This window comes from Diceros bicornis, chromosome 8, assembly GCF_020826845.1.
Source record: "Diceros bicornis minor isolate mBicDic1 chromosome 8, mDicBic1.mat.cur, whole genome shotgun sequence".
NCBI lineage: Eukaryota > Metazoa > Chordata > Mammalia > Perissodactyla > Rhinocerotidae > Diceros > Diceros bicornis.
Window position 1 is genome coordinate 53579136 of NC_080747.1, and position 14984 is coordinate 53594119.

The window sequence follows — 14984 nt, forward strand, 5'->3', positions numbered from 1 at the left end:
GACAAATTTTGGAAACCATGCCACTTAATGTGAGTATCAGTAGGTGTTAGTTACACATTTACAGAGTTTTCCTTTTCCTTTTTTCAATGCTTTGCTGTCTTCTTTCACCTGTAATATTGAAACTGTAGTTTTCAGAGTTCCTCTTATGTATCAAATATCTTTTCACCTGTGTATTTGCTTGTTTTCTTATTTATTTTTCTCAGTGATTTGTGGATTACGGCTTTAGTAAAATCAGAAGATAGAAAAAATCTCTCATATTAAAACAGAGTATATTATGTGTAAAACCTAATCAATATAAATCTTTTCTTGATTGTATTTAAAAGCAACGTTATTATTACTACAGTTAACTACCAGAAACTCCATAGACTGTACAGCCGACAGGAATGTTCTAACCCCCTGTCCAAATTCTAACCCTTCTAAAACTCCCCTTTATATGCAGGCATTTCACAACCTTACCATGTAAGGAATGGAATGAAGGAGAACTACTTATGTCTTGTCAGGTTGGTGGAGTGGATGGTGGTTTGGTTGCTGAATATTCCAAACATCAGAATGCTTTTGAAGCCAAAGAAAAAATTAGATTTATTGCATCCTTTTTTTTTTTTTAACCACAAGAGGGAAACTGATTTTACTGACAGGGGGAATACTGTCTCTGTGCCTATGTATTATTGTAGCATAAGATTGTAATTGCTGCTAAGCCCCTTGGAAAAAACCCTCCAAGGCATGCCTAGGTCAAGAGTGTGTTGTGGTTTCTCAGCCTTACTTTTTGGAATCTCTTTGCCTTAGGCCATGGCTACTTTAAATATTTATACATTATTATACATGGAGAAAGTGATAAGAAACCCGTATAATGTGTTGTAGGAGCTCAGAAGTTGGCAGATTAATTTAGAAGCTTATGATTGTGGGGAAATATTTCATTATTTTTCCTGAAGTTTTTTTTAAGTTGTATTTGAGTCTCTGACAATGTGATTTCTAAAAGAATAAAAATGATAACATAACCTTAAACTCTGCTTTGTTTCAAATATGCTGCAGCCTTTGTGTTTATCATTCCTATATGGGGAAATTCATTACCTTGCTCTTCCTTACATGAAGAAGTAAGTCTGTCTGTACTCTATCAATTACAGAGAGAAATATCCATATATAAGTGGATCAAGGCACGGATTTAAAAAAGCAAAGAGAAAGAAGAAGTGATTTACTGGATCTGACACCCTGTTTAACATTTCAGGATCAAACCAATACCAAATTCCTAGGGCATAGTAGGGAGTCCAGCAGACAGTAAATGAAGTGGCAAATGCAACCGTCATCTTTAGGGTCCTCAGCCGAGCTCTTGGTATATTGTTCTTGGATTGATTCAGTTGTAGTTCTATTAGAGACAGAAAAGAGTAGGTGTTTAAACACCAGTTTTGTTACAAAACCAAAATGGACAAAAAAGAAGGGAGAATCACTAATTCAAACTAAAAAAATATAATGAGAGCAAATTTCCAATGTTTTTAATAATAATTTGTTTGAACAGCATGTTTATATTCCAAGTTTTCTACCATGTCACATAATAAGTAGAAAAGATTAAAGATATAGTACTCTTAAAGTTAAGTTTCCACCAAAGTAATTTGGATTTGAAATATGGAGATACTCAAACTCTTAAAATATAAATTTAAGGGAGTAGACTGAGGTTTACCTGAGCTGAATTCTGAGTTTACACAGAACTCCTGCATACTCACTATCTGAATATCTCTGACAGTAAGGTAATGAGAATCGTGCATGGTTGAAAGTGTGCTGCCCAAAATTATCTTTCTCAATCATGTGCTTCTGTCTGTGATATCCAAAAACATTTCACTTTTCATATTAATACATCCTTTAAAGTTCACTGGTGGTTTCCCTTGTGAGGAAATTCCCTGGAATTTAATGAAATTGCTGACTTTAATAGGCTGCCTACATGAAGTTTACGACTTAGTTCTTAAAAGTAAAAAGCTGCAGTTTTAAAGTACTCAAAATCCGTTCTTGTTTTTCATAATCCAGAACTGCTATTTTAAAATAAAAAAATACTGTTCACATACTATGTTTTTTTGAGGGAGAGATAATGCTATTCAGAAATAGTCATTTTGCAACTTATTCATTTATCATCAAAGAGTGGAAATATGGAAGAAAACATTTACATGCATGATGTTTTAATATAAAATTAAATTTTCGCTAGAAATGTTAAATAATTTATTGAATACAGACTGGTTATGGATTTTTTGTCATACAAACCTAATTACCATTTACTGTGTGCCTTGCTGTGGGCCTTGTTCTTTTCACACATTATTTCATCTAATCCTCAATATCTGTAAACATTAGTAACATAAGTAATAAAGCAATCAATAGCAATGAACACACTTCAAAAAGCATCTTGGGGGGCCGGCCTGGCGGCGTAGTGCTTGGGTTTGCGCGTTCTGCTTCGACGGCCTGGGTTTGCCAGTTCGGATCCTGGGTATGACCTACTCAGCGCTCATCAAGCCTGCTGAGGCAGCATCCCACATAGAAGAACTAGGAGGACCTACAACTAGGATATACAAATATGTACTGGGGCTTTGGGGAGAAAAAAGAAAAAGAGGAAGACTGGCAACAGATGTTAGCTCAGGGCCAATCTTCCTCAAAAAAAAAAAAAAACAAAAAAACAAAAGCATCTTGGCTTAGCACAGTGGCTGAATCTCAAAAAATATTGAACCTCTTACAACATAGTGTGCTTCTACCTCTTTTGAAATATTATCACATTTCATTATTGGTTTACTGTTTACTCGCTGACTTTTCTGCTAGACTATAGACTCCATGAAAGCAGGATAGTTATTAGGCTGTTTTATTCACCATGGTATCCACATCTATTCTATCAATCACCCTAATCTATTTCCAGCAATATTGAGAAGTCAGTACATATTGGCTGAATAAATAAGAGATTAAATGACTAAATTTGTGTTAGTAATATTTAACTGTTGCTCCTTGCCTCTGCTTTTTTGTTTTTCTGCTTCTGCGTGGCTCACATTTCTTCAGATTAATCCCTATTTGGGATCTATCTCCTTATTCTCCATGTGCTCTTCTTAGATATCCCTTATAGAGCTGAATTTCTCTAGGATAAGATTTTGAAGGCAAATTGTTTTTGCAGTATACTTTTTAGGAAATACTAAATACCATTTTGTGCTGGCAGGTGGGAACTGCCCAAGTATCTATTATAAAGCATCAGTGTAATTATTTCCTTTTGAAAATATCTCTTGAGAGTAGTCACACCATAATAATTAAGATGATTTTCCTATTAAGTTGTATCAGGTATAACTTATGCACTATGCTGTTGATAACATTCTTTAGGATGTCATGGCAACATAACCATGTTTACGTTGTAAATTCACAAATTTTAGTTTTTGAGAATGCACCAGATTACTGAAGCAAAAAAGGCACAGCCACATCTGTGAAGCTTCAGATGAAATTGTCAATTACATATTCAATAATGTTTTGCATACCCAACACACACACACACACACACACACAAATGTGCATAGTTATGTTGTGTGGATATAGGAGATTTGGATGTGAAACAGAGCAGCTTAATTTTAATACATCTACTGGCTACTATTTAACAAGTTGTGCTTGCCTATATTCTAGAAATCAGGTATTGGGTATAGTATTGTGATGGGCCCTGCAGGAACAATTTGCAAATATTTATACTAGGTAAATGGGGTAATTGTCCTTTAATCTTTAATTCCCTGGTGCAAATTTAGAACATTATGAGATACTAAATTACCGTATCTGTAAATTGGGGATAATAAAGGTGTAATAAAGGTATTACCTCATGGGGTGATTGTGAATATTAAATGAATTAATATATGTAAACTGCTTAGAACGATATCTGGCACATAGTGAGGCTCTGCTTTGAGTATTGCTGTGTAAAAACTGTTTACCCACAATTAACACCAAATCTAAGGAATACGCACTGTGGGGATCCTGATGAAGGACCTGTGTCAGGGTGAAGATGATCTTTGCATTACAGATCAGCATGATGAGAAGAGGGATGATGAAGAGGCAGCTGAAGGTGAAAAAGTTATAAAAGGCTTGATGCCACCATTGTGGAAAACTGCAGTGTGTTACACATTGAGAGAAACCTCCTGTCTGTCCAGAGCTGTCTGCCAAATGGATCATCCTGAAGATGTATAACTATGGGAGAAAATAAAAAAATAAAAAAATTTTTACTTTTTTTCTAACAGTATTTGCATGTTTTCTTGAAAGTGTTCTCTTCTGTAATCTGCTAGCCTTCTAACATGTTGTTGACCAAAGCAACTGCTAAGCTCCTTGATATTATCCTTTAGGCATTTCTATGAAAAGTTTAATTGGATCTTTACTTAAAATATGTTTGGGTAATGTAAATGAATCTCTAGGATTTTGGATTTTTTTGAAATTATTTCAATCTTGCAGAACAATCATCAACCAAAGATTTAAACCTTGTATGTATTTCAATTTCAGATACGATTGTGCTGACAACTTCTTGAAATGATTTTGTTTGTTGTTATATCTGTAGCACCTAAAACTATATCTGGTATTTAGAATGTGCACCCAAATTATATATTTAAATTTTATTTTTAAGACAGAAAACCTCAATAAAATGGTCAAAGAACATGAACAGACAGTTCACAAAAAAGATATAACAGTAGCCGTTAAGCACATGAAAAGATGTTCAGCCTCACTCATAATAAGAGAAAAGCCAGTTAAGGTGACAATGAAATGCGATTTTTCACTATCAAGATTAGCAAAAATTAAAAAGAATAGCAACACATTCTCTTGCATGGCTGTGGGGAAACAGAGGCTTTTGTCCATGTGTTTGCTTATCTTCCACATATGAGTGAAATCGTATGGTATTTGTCTTTCTCCGTCTGACTTATTTCGCTTAGCATAATACCCTTTAAGTCCACCCATGTTGTTGCAAATGGCAAGATTTCATTTTTTTATGGCTGTATACATACACCATGTCTTCTTTATCCCTTCATCTGTCTATGGGCATTTAGGTTGTTTCCAAGTCTTGGCTAATTGGAATAATGCTGCAGTGAACATAGGAGTGCATATATCTTTTCTAATTAGTGCTTCATGTTCTTTGTATAAATACCCAGAAGTGGAATAGCTGGATTATATCGTAGTTCTATTTTTAATTTTTTGAAGAGCCTCCATACTGTTTTCTGTAGTGGTTATACCAATTTACATTCCTACCAACAGTACACAAGGGTTCCCTTTTCACTATATCCTTGCTAACACTTGTTATTTGTTGTTTTTTTGATTATAGCTATTCTAACGTGCATGAGGTGATGTCTCATTGTGGTTTTGATTTGCATTTCCCTGCTGATTAGTGATGCTGAGCACCTTTTCATGGACCTGTTGGTCATCTATATGTCTTCTTTGGAAATTGTTCAGATCCTCTACCCATTTTTGAATGGGATTTTTGTTTTTGTTTTTGTTTTTGATTTATTTTGCTAATGAGTTCTTTATATATTTTGGATATTAACCCCTTAGTGGATATATGATTTGCAAATATCTTTTTCCATTCAGTTGGTTGCCTTTTCATTTTGTTGATAGTTTCCTTTGCTGTGCAGAAGCTTTTTAGTTTGGTGTAGTTCTCTTGTTTATTTTTGCTTTTGTTGCCAGGATTTCTTTTATTTAAGCCAATGAGGGACAGTATTCTTTTTTTAAAGTTTTGATTGAATTTTAATTTAATTTAATTAATTTAACAGGCCCTGGGTTTCTTTCCTTTTTGGGGTGATGGAGTGGGAGTGGAATATGCCTTTTTTTTTAAAAAAAAACAACAAACTATATTTCCTTTCTTTGCTTGTAGGGTAGAAAAAATTTAATAAAAAATATATATAATACATAATATGAATAAAAATGTAATAAAATTATAAGTAAATATAATATAGAATATAATGTTTCTTTTATTTGTAATTAAAATATTTATTTTCAGTTTCAGATCTTTTTCCAGCTTAAGGGCAAAAAAGAATTTTTAAATTAATCCACTAGAGGGTGCCGAATGATCATTTCATCACTCTTAAAAGTCAAGAAACTCAAAAGTGCTTTCAGCTAATTCCGTCTATTGATCCAGACCAACTTTTTCCACATTACAAAGTGGAAACTGTTTCAGTTTTCTATACTTCTTTGCAACCTGACCTTATTTAAAGTTCAATTTTGAATTTGACTCAACACCCAGATGTTGTGAGTTGAAGTCTCTGGAAGGGTTATTTCACATAGAAACTGAGAATTTTATATTTACAAAAAAATCTTAACTACTTTTGTCTCTACTTCCCCAGTGGGACTTGTAACCAGATGACCTGAGTTTGACTTTCTGCTCTGCACTGGGCCACATTTTCACTTTAATATTTCATGTTTTTCAGTCATAATGATGAAACTTTCAATAAAAGTGACTTTGAAATATAGTACTATGATTTGAGTTTGGTTATCATCCTTATTTAGTTAACGAATGCTCATTTTTAAAGTAACTCCTAGGTCAAAAAACTAACTAGGGGCTCTCTGTTGTAAAACATGAACCAGATATATCTTGCTATCAGGGAGTTAAATATTTGGTGGGAGAGATAGAGCATGTATGTGACACCTGTAGGACAAAATAGACTGTGATAAGCTCTAAATGAAAGGAATAAAGTGTTATGGAAATTCAGTTTACTTGCCCATAAACTAATCTGTTTTAGGCTTGGCTCATTTTATTTTGTGCTCCAAGGCCATGTTCGTTACAATGATTAATATAGGGATCCACTTTACTTCTTTTGTCCTTGGATCATATTTCTTTAATTTCCTTATGTTTCTCCTCTCTCGTCCCTGGCCCCAGTTCTCACCAGTGTTTGCTTTATTTTGCCATAAACAATAGTAATCTGTTTTCTTTCTTTATAGTCAGTTGCAAATGCTCATTCCTTCTTAGAAAATTATTTTTAACCCTCACCTTATCCCATACTAATTATACCACTACCTAATCTTTTCCAAAGGTAATTATCTGTAGATGATATGCTTTAGTTTTCTTATCTATAAAATGGAGTTATTAATAGTATCCACCTCTAGGGGCTGTCATGACAATTGCGTGAGTTAATACTTGCAAACCACTTAGAATAGTGTCTGGCACACAGCACTATATAAATCATATCCAATATTATTAGAAAAATTTTGAGGCACTTGTAATATTGTACAACTTGTAAATATGTATCCATATATATTTATTTGTATATTTATAAATGAATGCCATGTACTTTTTTCCTGATATCTCTTAACCATCTATTCTCACCTTAAGATTTTCCTTTTCCAACCTTCTACAAGAACAAAGGAAATAGACAATATTGCATAGTGTGGTGTAGTGTAGTTGTTAAAAGCTCTGGGTATGGAGTTAACTGGAGGTACTGACACCTCTACTTACTAGACGGTAATCTTGGGCATGTTATGTAACATTCTTAACCTTAGTTTCTTTATGATAAAATAAGGATAATAATTTTATCTAATTTATAGGGTTGTTGGGAGCCTTACATGAGATAATGCATGCAAAAGCATTTGCACAATTCCTGGCACATATTTATGTCCTGAGTAACTATTATTTACATCATCATCGTCATTATTGTTATTTCTATTAGCATGCTATTACTATGTTCCGGTATAGTTCTTGGCATATTGTATATGCATCATGAGTATTTATTGAATTTAAGTTGCTTGTCAAGTTCAGAAGTGCATTCTAGCCCTGTAAATTCTTTGTGTGTCAAGGCAAGCCTCCACACATCTTCAGACCACACATCTTTACACCAAAGACTAAAGGGTGGCTCATATATCTTGCCTGCAGGCCTGGGTTAACTATAGAATTTAAAAGCTGTCAATATGTGATGGTCCATATTAACACAGATAAGCTAGTGGTATGAACTGTTTCTGCAAATAATCTGCTACTCTGAAATTCTTGTGGTCTTAGATGACTGTCATTGGAAACTGTGATTTTTAGTTAGATATGGGCACACCTAATTCAGGAAATGTTTTCTTCTCAACATGCACTTACCTGCCAAACCACAGATGATCTTAAATCAGATCTCCTTTCAAGTCATGTTTGTTACCCTTTTCTTTTCTTTTTTTCTCCCTCTCCTCCCTCTCCCTTTCCCCTTTCCTTCCTTCCTTCCTTCCTTCTTCCCTCCCTCCCTCCTTCCCTCCCTCCCTTCCTTCTTTCCTATCCTACTTTAGGAAACAATACCTCTGAGACTTGAATTATTATGCTCTGGCATTTATAGCTTTTAGAGTGAGTAGAATAGCTTGGTGACTAGGGAGTAGACTGGTCAAATTTACTTATCAGTCAGAATGAATGTTATAATTTTGAGAAATTTTAAATAATCAACCTTTATATAAGTAATTCTCTTTACTGTTGCTTAAAGAATCATTTTATTTTTGTAGTCATATTTCCCTGTTATTTTCTCTCCTGACTTCAAAAACACTGCTATGAAAGAAAGAATGGAGGCAGGAGTAGAGAAAGGAATGAACATTAACTGAGTGTTTAAGTGTAAAGTCTTGTGCTAAATAGTTTTATATATCTTATTCTGTATAATTTATTCTTTACAATTACCCTTTTAAACTTAGTTGAGTAATTTACTCAGAACCATGTAGGTGGTACAAGATAACATTGAGATTTGAAAGCAGCTTTGTTTAAATCCAATAGCCATGCCATTTCTACTATCCCGTTGCTTTTCAAACTTTGTTGCAGGGAAGTCTGAGGTCTTCAGAGACTATGACTGGGGCTATTGAATGGCCAAATAGAGGACTGGGCCTCTCTTATCGCTATTCAACCAGAGCAGTTTCACTTATATCTGTTTCATTTATTAGGGCTCCACATAGAATTTTGTTAAAAAAAAAATTCCATTACTAACAAAACGTTTGCAAGTTCAGCTACACTATGCTGAAACTTCTGAAAATGTATCCCCAAACCATCATAGAACTCTGAGGTTAGTCATCAGGAAGGTGGAAACCGAGGTGGCCAATCTGAAATTAGGTCACTCTGAGCTCTAGCAAAATGTCATAAATTCTTTGATTCCCAAGCCTGAGTTGTGACAACTAGCTTGTTAGTTTTTTTTTTTTTTTAAATGTAGGTATGAATTACTCAAGTAATAGAATATCAATATATGCATCAAAGGGTAAAGATTAAGGTCGTCCTTTCAAAGTAAGTTAGCCACAACAGGATGCGCCTTTGACAATGGGCTTATCTGTAGAGCTTAGTGAAGCAAGAGGGACACTCAGCGTGTGTCACAGTCTAGAAATAAAAAGCTTTCTCTATCTCTTGTCTTCCCCATCAAACATAGGTAACATAAGTCACAGGATTGAAATCTCTTTTATGTAGAGAGATGGCAGAGAGCTATAATAAAAGAAAAACTGGACTTTAAGAAGACATGAGTCCAACAGACCAAGTGACATTGTGAAAGCCAGTGGATCCCTTTGAACCAGTGGTTTTCAAATTGCAGGTCATGACCATCAGTTAGTTGCCATCAACATTAAAAAACGAAATGGAATAGAGTGGAATGTTTATTTCATGAAAACTTTTCTCAGTTATGGGTGTGTAAGAGAAAGAGACACAGACAGACAGACTCTATGCAGTATGTATTTCTTACTTTGGGTTATTACCAAAAAGGTTTGAATGCCTTTGCTTTCAAAATTTCTCTTGTACATTCTGTTATACATGAAATGAGGATAATAACAAGGCTTTTTATGTACCACATAGAGTCAGTGTAAGTATCAAGTAAGATTACATATGTGAGGTTTTTCAGGAAACTTCAGCAAAGTGCTTTATAAATTTAAAGTGCTACTGAAAGTAAAGATGAGTTATTTGTTTTACAAAATAAAATAGCACCATCATTTTCTGTAGCACAGGTACACGTAAATCTCTCCTGCAGAGTAATATGTTTGAGGTCAGGCTATTTACCTGGAATTCCTAAGCAATTCAAAGTTAATTTCATATTTTCTTTTTACTGCATCAAGATAGATAAGTATTTGGCATTATCTTTCTATTATTGATGTGATAGTCTTAGATGAAAACAATTGAATTAATAAATCAATATTTTATTTATAGTCTCTGAGAGGGTCCTTTAAAGGAGAGTGAAATTGTGGGTTTGCATTTCAGTTACTATCACAAATTGACCTATTTCTACTTCTGTTTAGACTTTCATCTACATGTGTCGCAAATTACCAGCTACTTGCCAAATAGCTGCACATATACAAAAATCATATATATCCAGCATCATGTCCTAAGGCGAATGTTTTCAGCTCTTTTCATAGCCTGCCTTCCTTCCCCCTTCAAACAAACAGACAAGCAGACCAACAAACAACTCCTGTTCTCAACCTACCTCTCTGTTTCAATGGTTTTACTATTAAAACTCTTTGGCTGAGGGTATTGGAGCTTTATTTTACTCCGCTCTATTATTAACCTCCTGAGTCCAATTTGTTGCCAAGCTTTGTTTTTTGTTTGAAATTCTCCCTTACAATCAATTCCCTCTGACACCACCCTAGCCTCCAACCTAATTACCTTGTTGCCAGATGATCTGAAAGGCTTCTTTGTCTCTCTTCACTCTATTTGGGTCTATGTAAATTTTCTTATAATATTTTTGTTAGAAAAATCATTTTAGTAATTTACAACATGATGACTATAGCTAACACTGCTGTGTGATGTGTAGGAAAGTTGTTAAGAGGGTAAATCCTGAGAGTTCCATAACAAGAAGAAAAATTTTTTTTTTCTTTCTTTTCTTTCTCATCTCATCTATGATGATGGATGTTAGCTGAACCCATTGTAATAATCATTTCACAGTATGTGTAAATCAAACCATCATGCTGTATGCCTTAAATTTATACAGTGATCTATGCCAATTATTTCTCCATAAAACTGGAAAAAAGAAACAAAAACAAAAAAAATCATTTTACTCCTTGTACAGGACTCACAAAGTCTATATGGCTCCCCCATTAATTTCAGAATTTCGCCTGGCTATCAATGTCTTCTATAATGTAAATCCATTATACCCCTCATTCATTGATTCATTTATCCAAACTTGTTTTTTTAGTAAAAGGTAGAAGATTTATTTGATCTAAAGAGAAACCAGAGTATCCAATTATTTTAAATTTCTGTTTTTGCTAGTTATTAGGTACTGTGAATATTAATGAAGATAAGCACAACAGAGTCCCCACTGTTTAAGAGTGTATTCCTTAATGGCAAAGACAGGTAAACAAACGTGTAACCACAATGTTTTATGACAAATAAGAAGTACACTATGAGGTCAATGGAAAGGGAACAACCACCAAGTCTGATTTCCTGCTGGTCCCAACTCTCGGTCTTTCGCTTCAGCCAAACAAGTGGCCTGTGAATATTAATCACACTTTTCAACTTTTGCTGAAAAATGTATGTGTCCTTGACTTATTTTTTCCATCCAAATACCATTCATCTTTAAAAATTCAGCTTATCCTACCTTTACCCTGAAATCTTCATTACCCATTTCAACTCATACTCTTCTCTCCCTCTTCTTATACTTGTAATAGGTTTAAAAAATTTTTAGTAAATAGTTGTATTAGTTTTATACAAGCTTTGTCTCCACAACTGAATTACATACATTTTCTTTTCTTTCTTTGTTTTTTGGTGAGGACGATTAGCTCTAAACTAACATCCGTTGCCAATCTTCCTCTTTTTGCTGAAGAAGATTAGCCCTGAGCTAACATATGTGCCCATCTTCCTCTATTTTATATATGGGATGCTGCCACAGCATGGCTTAATGAGTGATGTGGCACGTAGGTTCGCACCTGGGATCCGAACCTGCGAACCCCAGGCCACCAAAGTGGAGCGAGTGAACTTCACCACTATGCCACTGGGCCAGCCCCCTGAATTACATTTTCTTTGAGGGCTGTTTCTTGGTTTCGTCAGTACCAGGCTCAATGTTAGGAACCAAACTTGTGTTTATCATCTCTAAGAAAACCAGTCAACAAGAAGCACTTCAAAGAAACAAAATGGAAAATTTCAGGGCTTAAGCCTTAGCTAAATAACCTCATTTCAAGTGACATGTTTGTTAAACTTATTTTTGTATATTCAGTCACTGTGAGAATAATTGTACTGTACTTTTTTCCAGAGAAATCAAAGCATTTTATTTTTTCCCATTTTTCCTGCCATGCAACACACACTAAATTTATCTAATTTCCAAAAAGTTTAAGTGATGAATTGGTGGGAAAATTGAGTTACCCAGCTTTCTAGTCTCTTGCACTATTTAGTGAATTCTGCATGGCAGTTTTTCTTTTCTTTTTTAACCACCTGGCCAGTTTAGAATGTCTAGATAAATTTCCACTTGTAGTGGCAAGTTTTTGGAGGATCCCGGTTAACTCTGACTTGACTTCTTGACACATCCTCATACCCTGGGTTCATCATACAGTACATTTACAAGCAGAGAGACAAGTTGATTATCTGTTATTAAAGGATCTTTGCTATTTGTAAGAATGTGTCCTTCAGAGATATGACTGTTGAAAAAGACAGATTCTGCAGGTCAGTTAACCAAGTTGCCTCTACTGAGACAATCTGGACAGATGTCTGCCTTCTGTAAGAGAGGGCCTTTGCCTATACCAACAGTCTTAGAGTTTTGCTAACAGCTTGTTACAGTCTAAATTACCTCCAGAAAAGCAAGTCAACCTCAGGGAAATAGTCAAATTTCCAAAAGTCCAAGATTTTTCACTTTTTCTTTTTATTCAGTCCCACCCAGCTGCAAACTACAGAACAACATACTAATCGTGAATAATTCTCTCTAAGCTGCAATGACAGAATTCTTAAAGTTTTTACTCAAGAAATCCCAAATAAGGTAAGTTATAAATACTTTCTACCCATGCAAATTTCATAGTTCCTAAAGATTCTCTCCATTTACCATGTCAACCTGAGCAAAAGAAAAATGGATGGAAAAATAAGATGTCAAATAAGAGGTCAAATTTGAGAACAGCTACATTTTTGGGGAGCATTTCCTATGTGCCAGAGATTATGCTAGACACTTTAATACATTATTCATTTAGTCATCACAAAAGCTGCATAAAGTAGGCATTACTTCCATTTTATAAATGAAGGAACTGAAACCCAGAGAGGTTAAGAAATTTGCCCAAAGTAGCAGAGCCAGGATTAAACTCCACTCTCTGACTTCCAGAGCCCAAGCTCTTAAAGATAATACAATACTGCCTTTAACATACAATAATACAATACAGTACTCAAGTTTAGATAGGAAATGTGTGATTGCCATCTCCTAGCAAGTTCATGATAATGTTTTACCTGTGGTCCAGCAAAGATACTACTGAGAAGCCAGGCCAAGCCAATCATGGACTGTCCAAGCTTGCTGTTGCTTTTCACAGCTAGGGGCCTTGTGATGGCCAGGGAGCGGTCCAGGCTGATCACTACCATCATGAAGGCTGGGGCATACATGGAGAAAAGCTTCAGATAGCTGAGGACTTTGCAGAGGAGCTCTCCAGCATACCATTGGACTGTAATGTTCCACATTCCATCCAGTGGCATGACTATCAGTGTCTCCAACAGATTGGCTAAAGTCAGATGTTTTAAAAGCACCTTCATCCTCGAGAGCTTTTTCCCATTCTCTTTCTTCTGAGTCCACTTCTGAAGTTTCAACAAAAAAGAAGCATTAAAGGTTGTGGACAGTAGAAAAAGGAAGAAAGTAACTGTCACTCGGATCTTTCCAGATAAGGTCAGGGTAGGGAGGTTGGCCTGCATCAGCGGGATGCTGCTGTTGTCAGCTGAGCAGTGATTTTGATTCTGTTCAGGAGAGGCATTGTTTGCCATACTTCTCCACTGATAGAGCTTCAAGACTTGTGTTTCTGTCACTTATGTTTTATTGTAATTGAACCCAAAGTCCCGTTTTATTTCTGCCTTCTTTGGATGAAAACATCACTGGTTTAGATTATGTCAAATTTTGTCCTGGAGATAGTTTATATTTAGTATGAAAGATCAAGGTGAACTTGTTTTGTGGGTTTATAATCCAACAGAGTGCTCAAACAGAGCATGTCAAACACATTCTGAGGGCCAAATGTAACTGTAGTACCTCGGCAGATGGCCTGGTTTTCACAACATTTTTCCTAAGTGGAGAAGGACACTGGAAGCTCAATTGTGAATTTAAAATTCACTCATGTTATTATTCAAATAATTTTAATGAAGAGATTTTCTAAGAACTATTAAGTGTTTGTATTCTGTCCAACAGATGCAAAATGAAAATGAAAAAAATGTGGAAAAAGTTAAAATCTGTTTAAATCAGATAATTGAGTTAAAATCTTAATCCAGTTAAAATCTGTTGTTTTAAGAAATTAATACATCTCAAAACACATTTGTTTTCTTTTTCAATCATACACTGAGATTTCAAACGCTAGACAAATATGTTGATTTAAAACCATCCTCCATAAAACACCAAATCAATACCTTAACAGAATCAATTTGATCTAATACCAATTGGGCTGCATTCAAATTTATCAAATTATCTTAATGGTCAGATTATCCATGCTTAAGTTAGAGTAAAAATGGTTAACATTTGTTTATTATTGCCTTGCTTTTATGATTGTCTCAATATTGTACTTGCCATTATTGCACATTATTGCATAGGTATTGGAGAGATTACTATGTAACTATATAACTAGGTATTGGAGAGAAGACTATATAAACGCTGTATCCACATTTATGTATGTTTATATATAATGTGAATATTTGTTTATATTACTTTATACATTATATGACCATTTCACATTGGGGCCACTTAGAAACTATCTCTGCGTCGCTGGTTTAACTTTCATGGTAAGTGCTTGATGCTGTTGTTTACCAATACTGGCATGACTGACATTGGAATTTATTAAATCACCAGCTTAATTTCTCTTATGTCAACTAGGTTGCTTCTGTGGCATCCAAAGCAAGAATAATGTTAAGAGTAAAGGTGGCTCTTTTGACTTAGATGGTCCTTTCTTGT

At 34.8% G+C, this 14984-nt stretch overlaps 1 protein-coding gene across 1 annotated transcript; it reads right to left on the reverse strand.

Moving 5' to 3' along the window:
• Nucleotides 1-1115: 1115 nt before the first annotated feature.
• Nucleotides 1116-13816, reverse strand: GNRHR (gonadotropin releasing hormone receptor). The gene is made up of 3 exons (XM_058547180.1): nt 13295-13816; nt 3957-4176; nt 1116-1360 (listed from the first exon to the last, which is right to left on the reverse strand). Exons 1-3 carry the CDS (start codon nt 13814-13816, stop codon nt 1116-1118), a joined length of 987 nt encoding a protein of 328 aa, XP_058403163.1.
• Between the last annotated feature and the right edge of the window lie 1168 nt (nt 13817-14984).

Bases quoted from the DNA above. Each gene is read 5' to 3' on its own strand.
- GNRHR (XM_058547180.1), bottom strand. From the start codon at position 13,816: ATGGCAAACAATGCCTCTCCTGAACAGAATCAAAATCACTGCTCAGCT. The intron at 4,177-13,294 runs GTAAAACATTAT...TTTCTCCCATAG, and splicing joins GTATCTTTGCTGGACCACAG to TTATACATCTTCAGGATGAT. The intron at 1,361-3,956 runs GTGCGTATTCCT...TGTCTCTAATAG, and splicing joins CCTTCATCAGGATCCCCACA to AACTACAACTGAATCAATCC.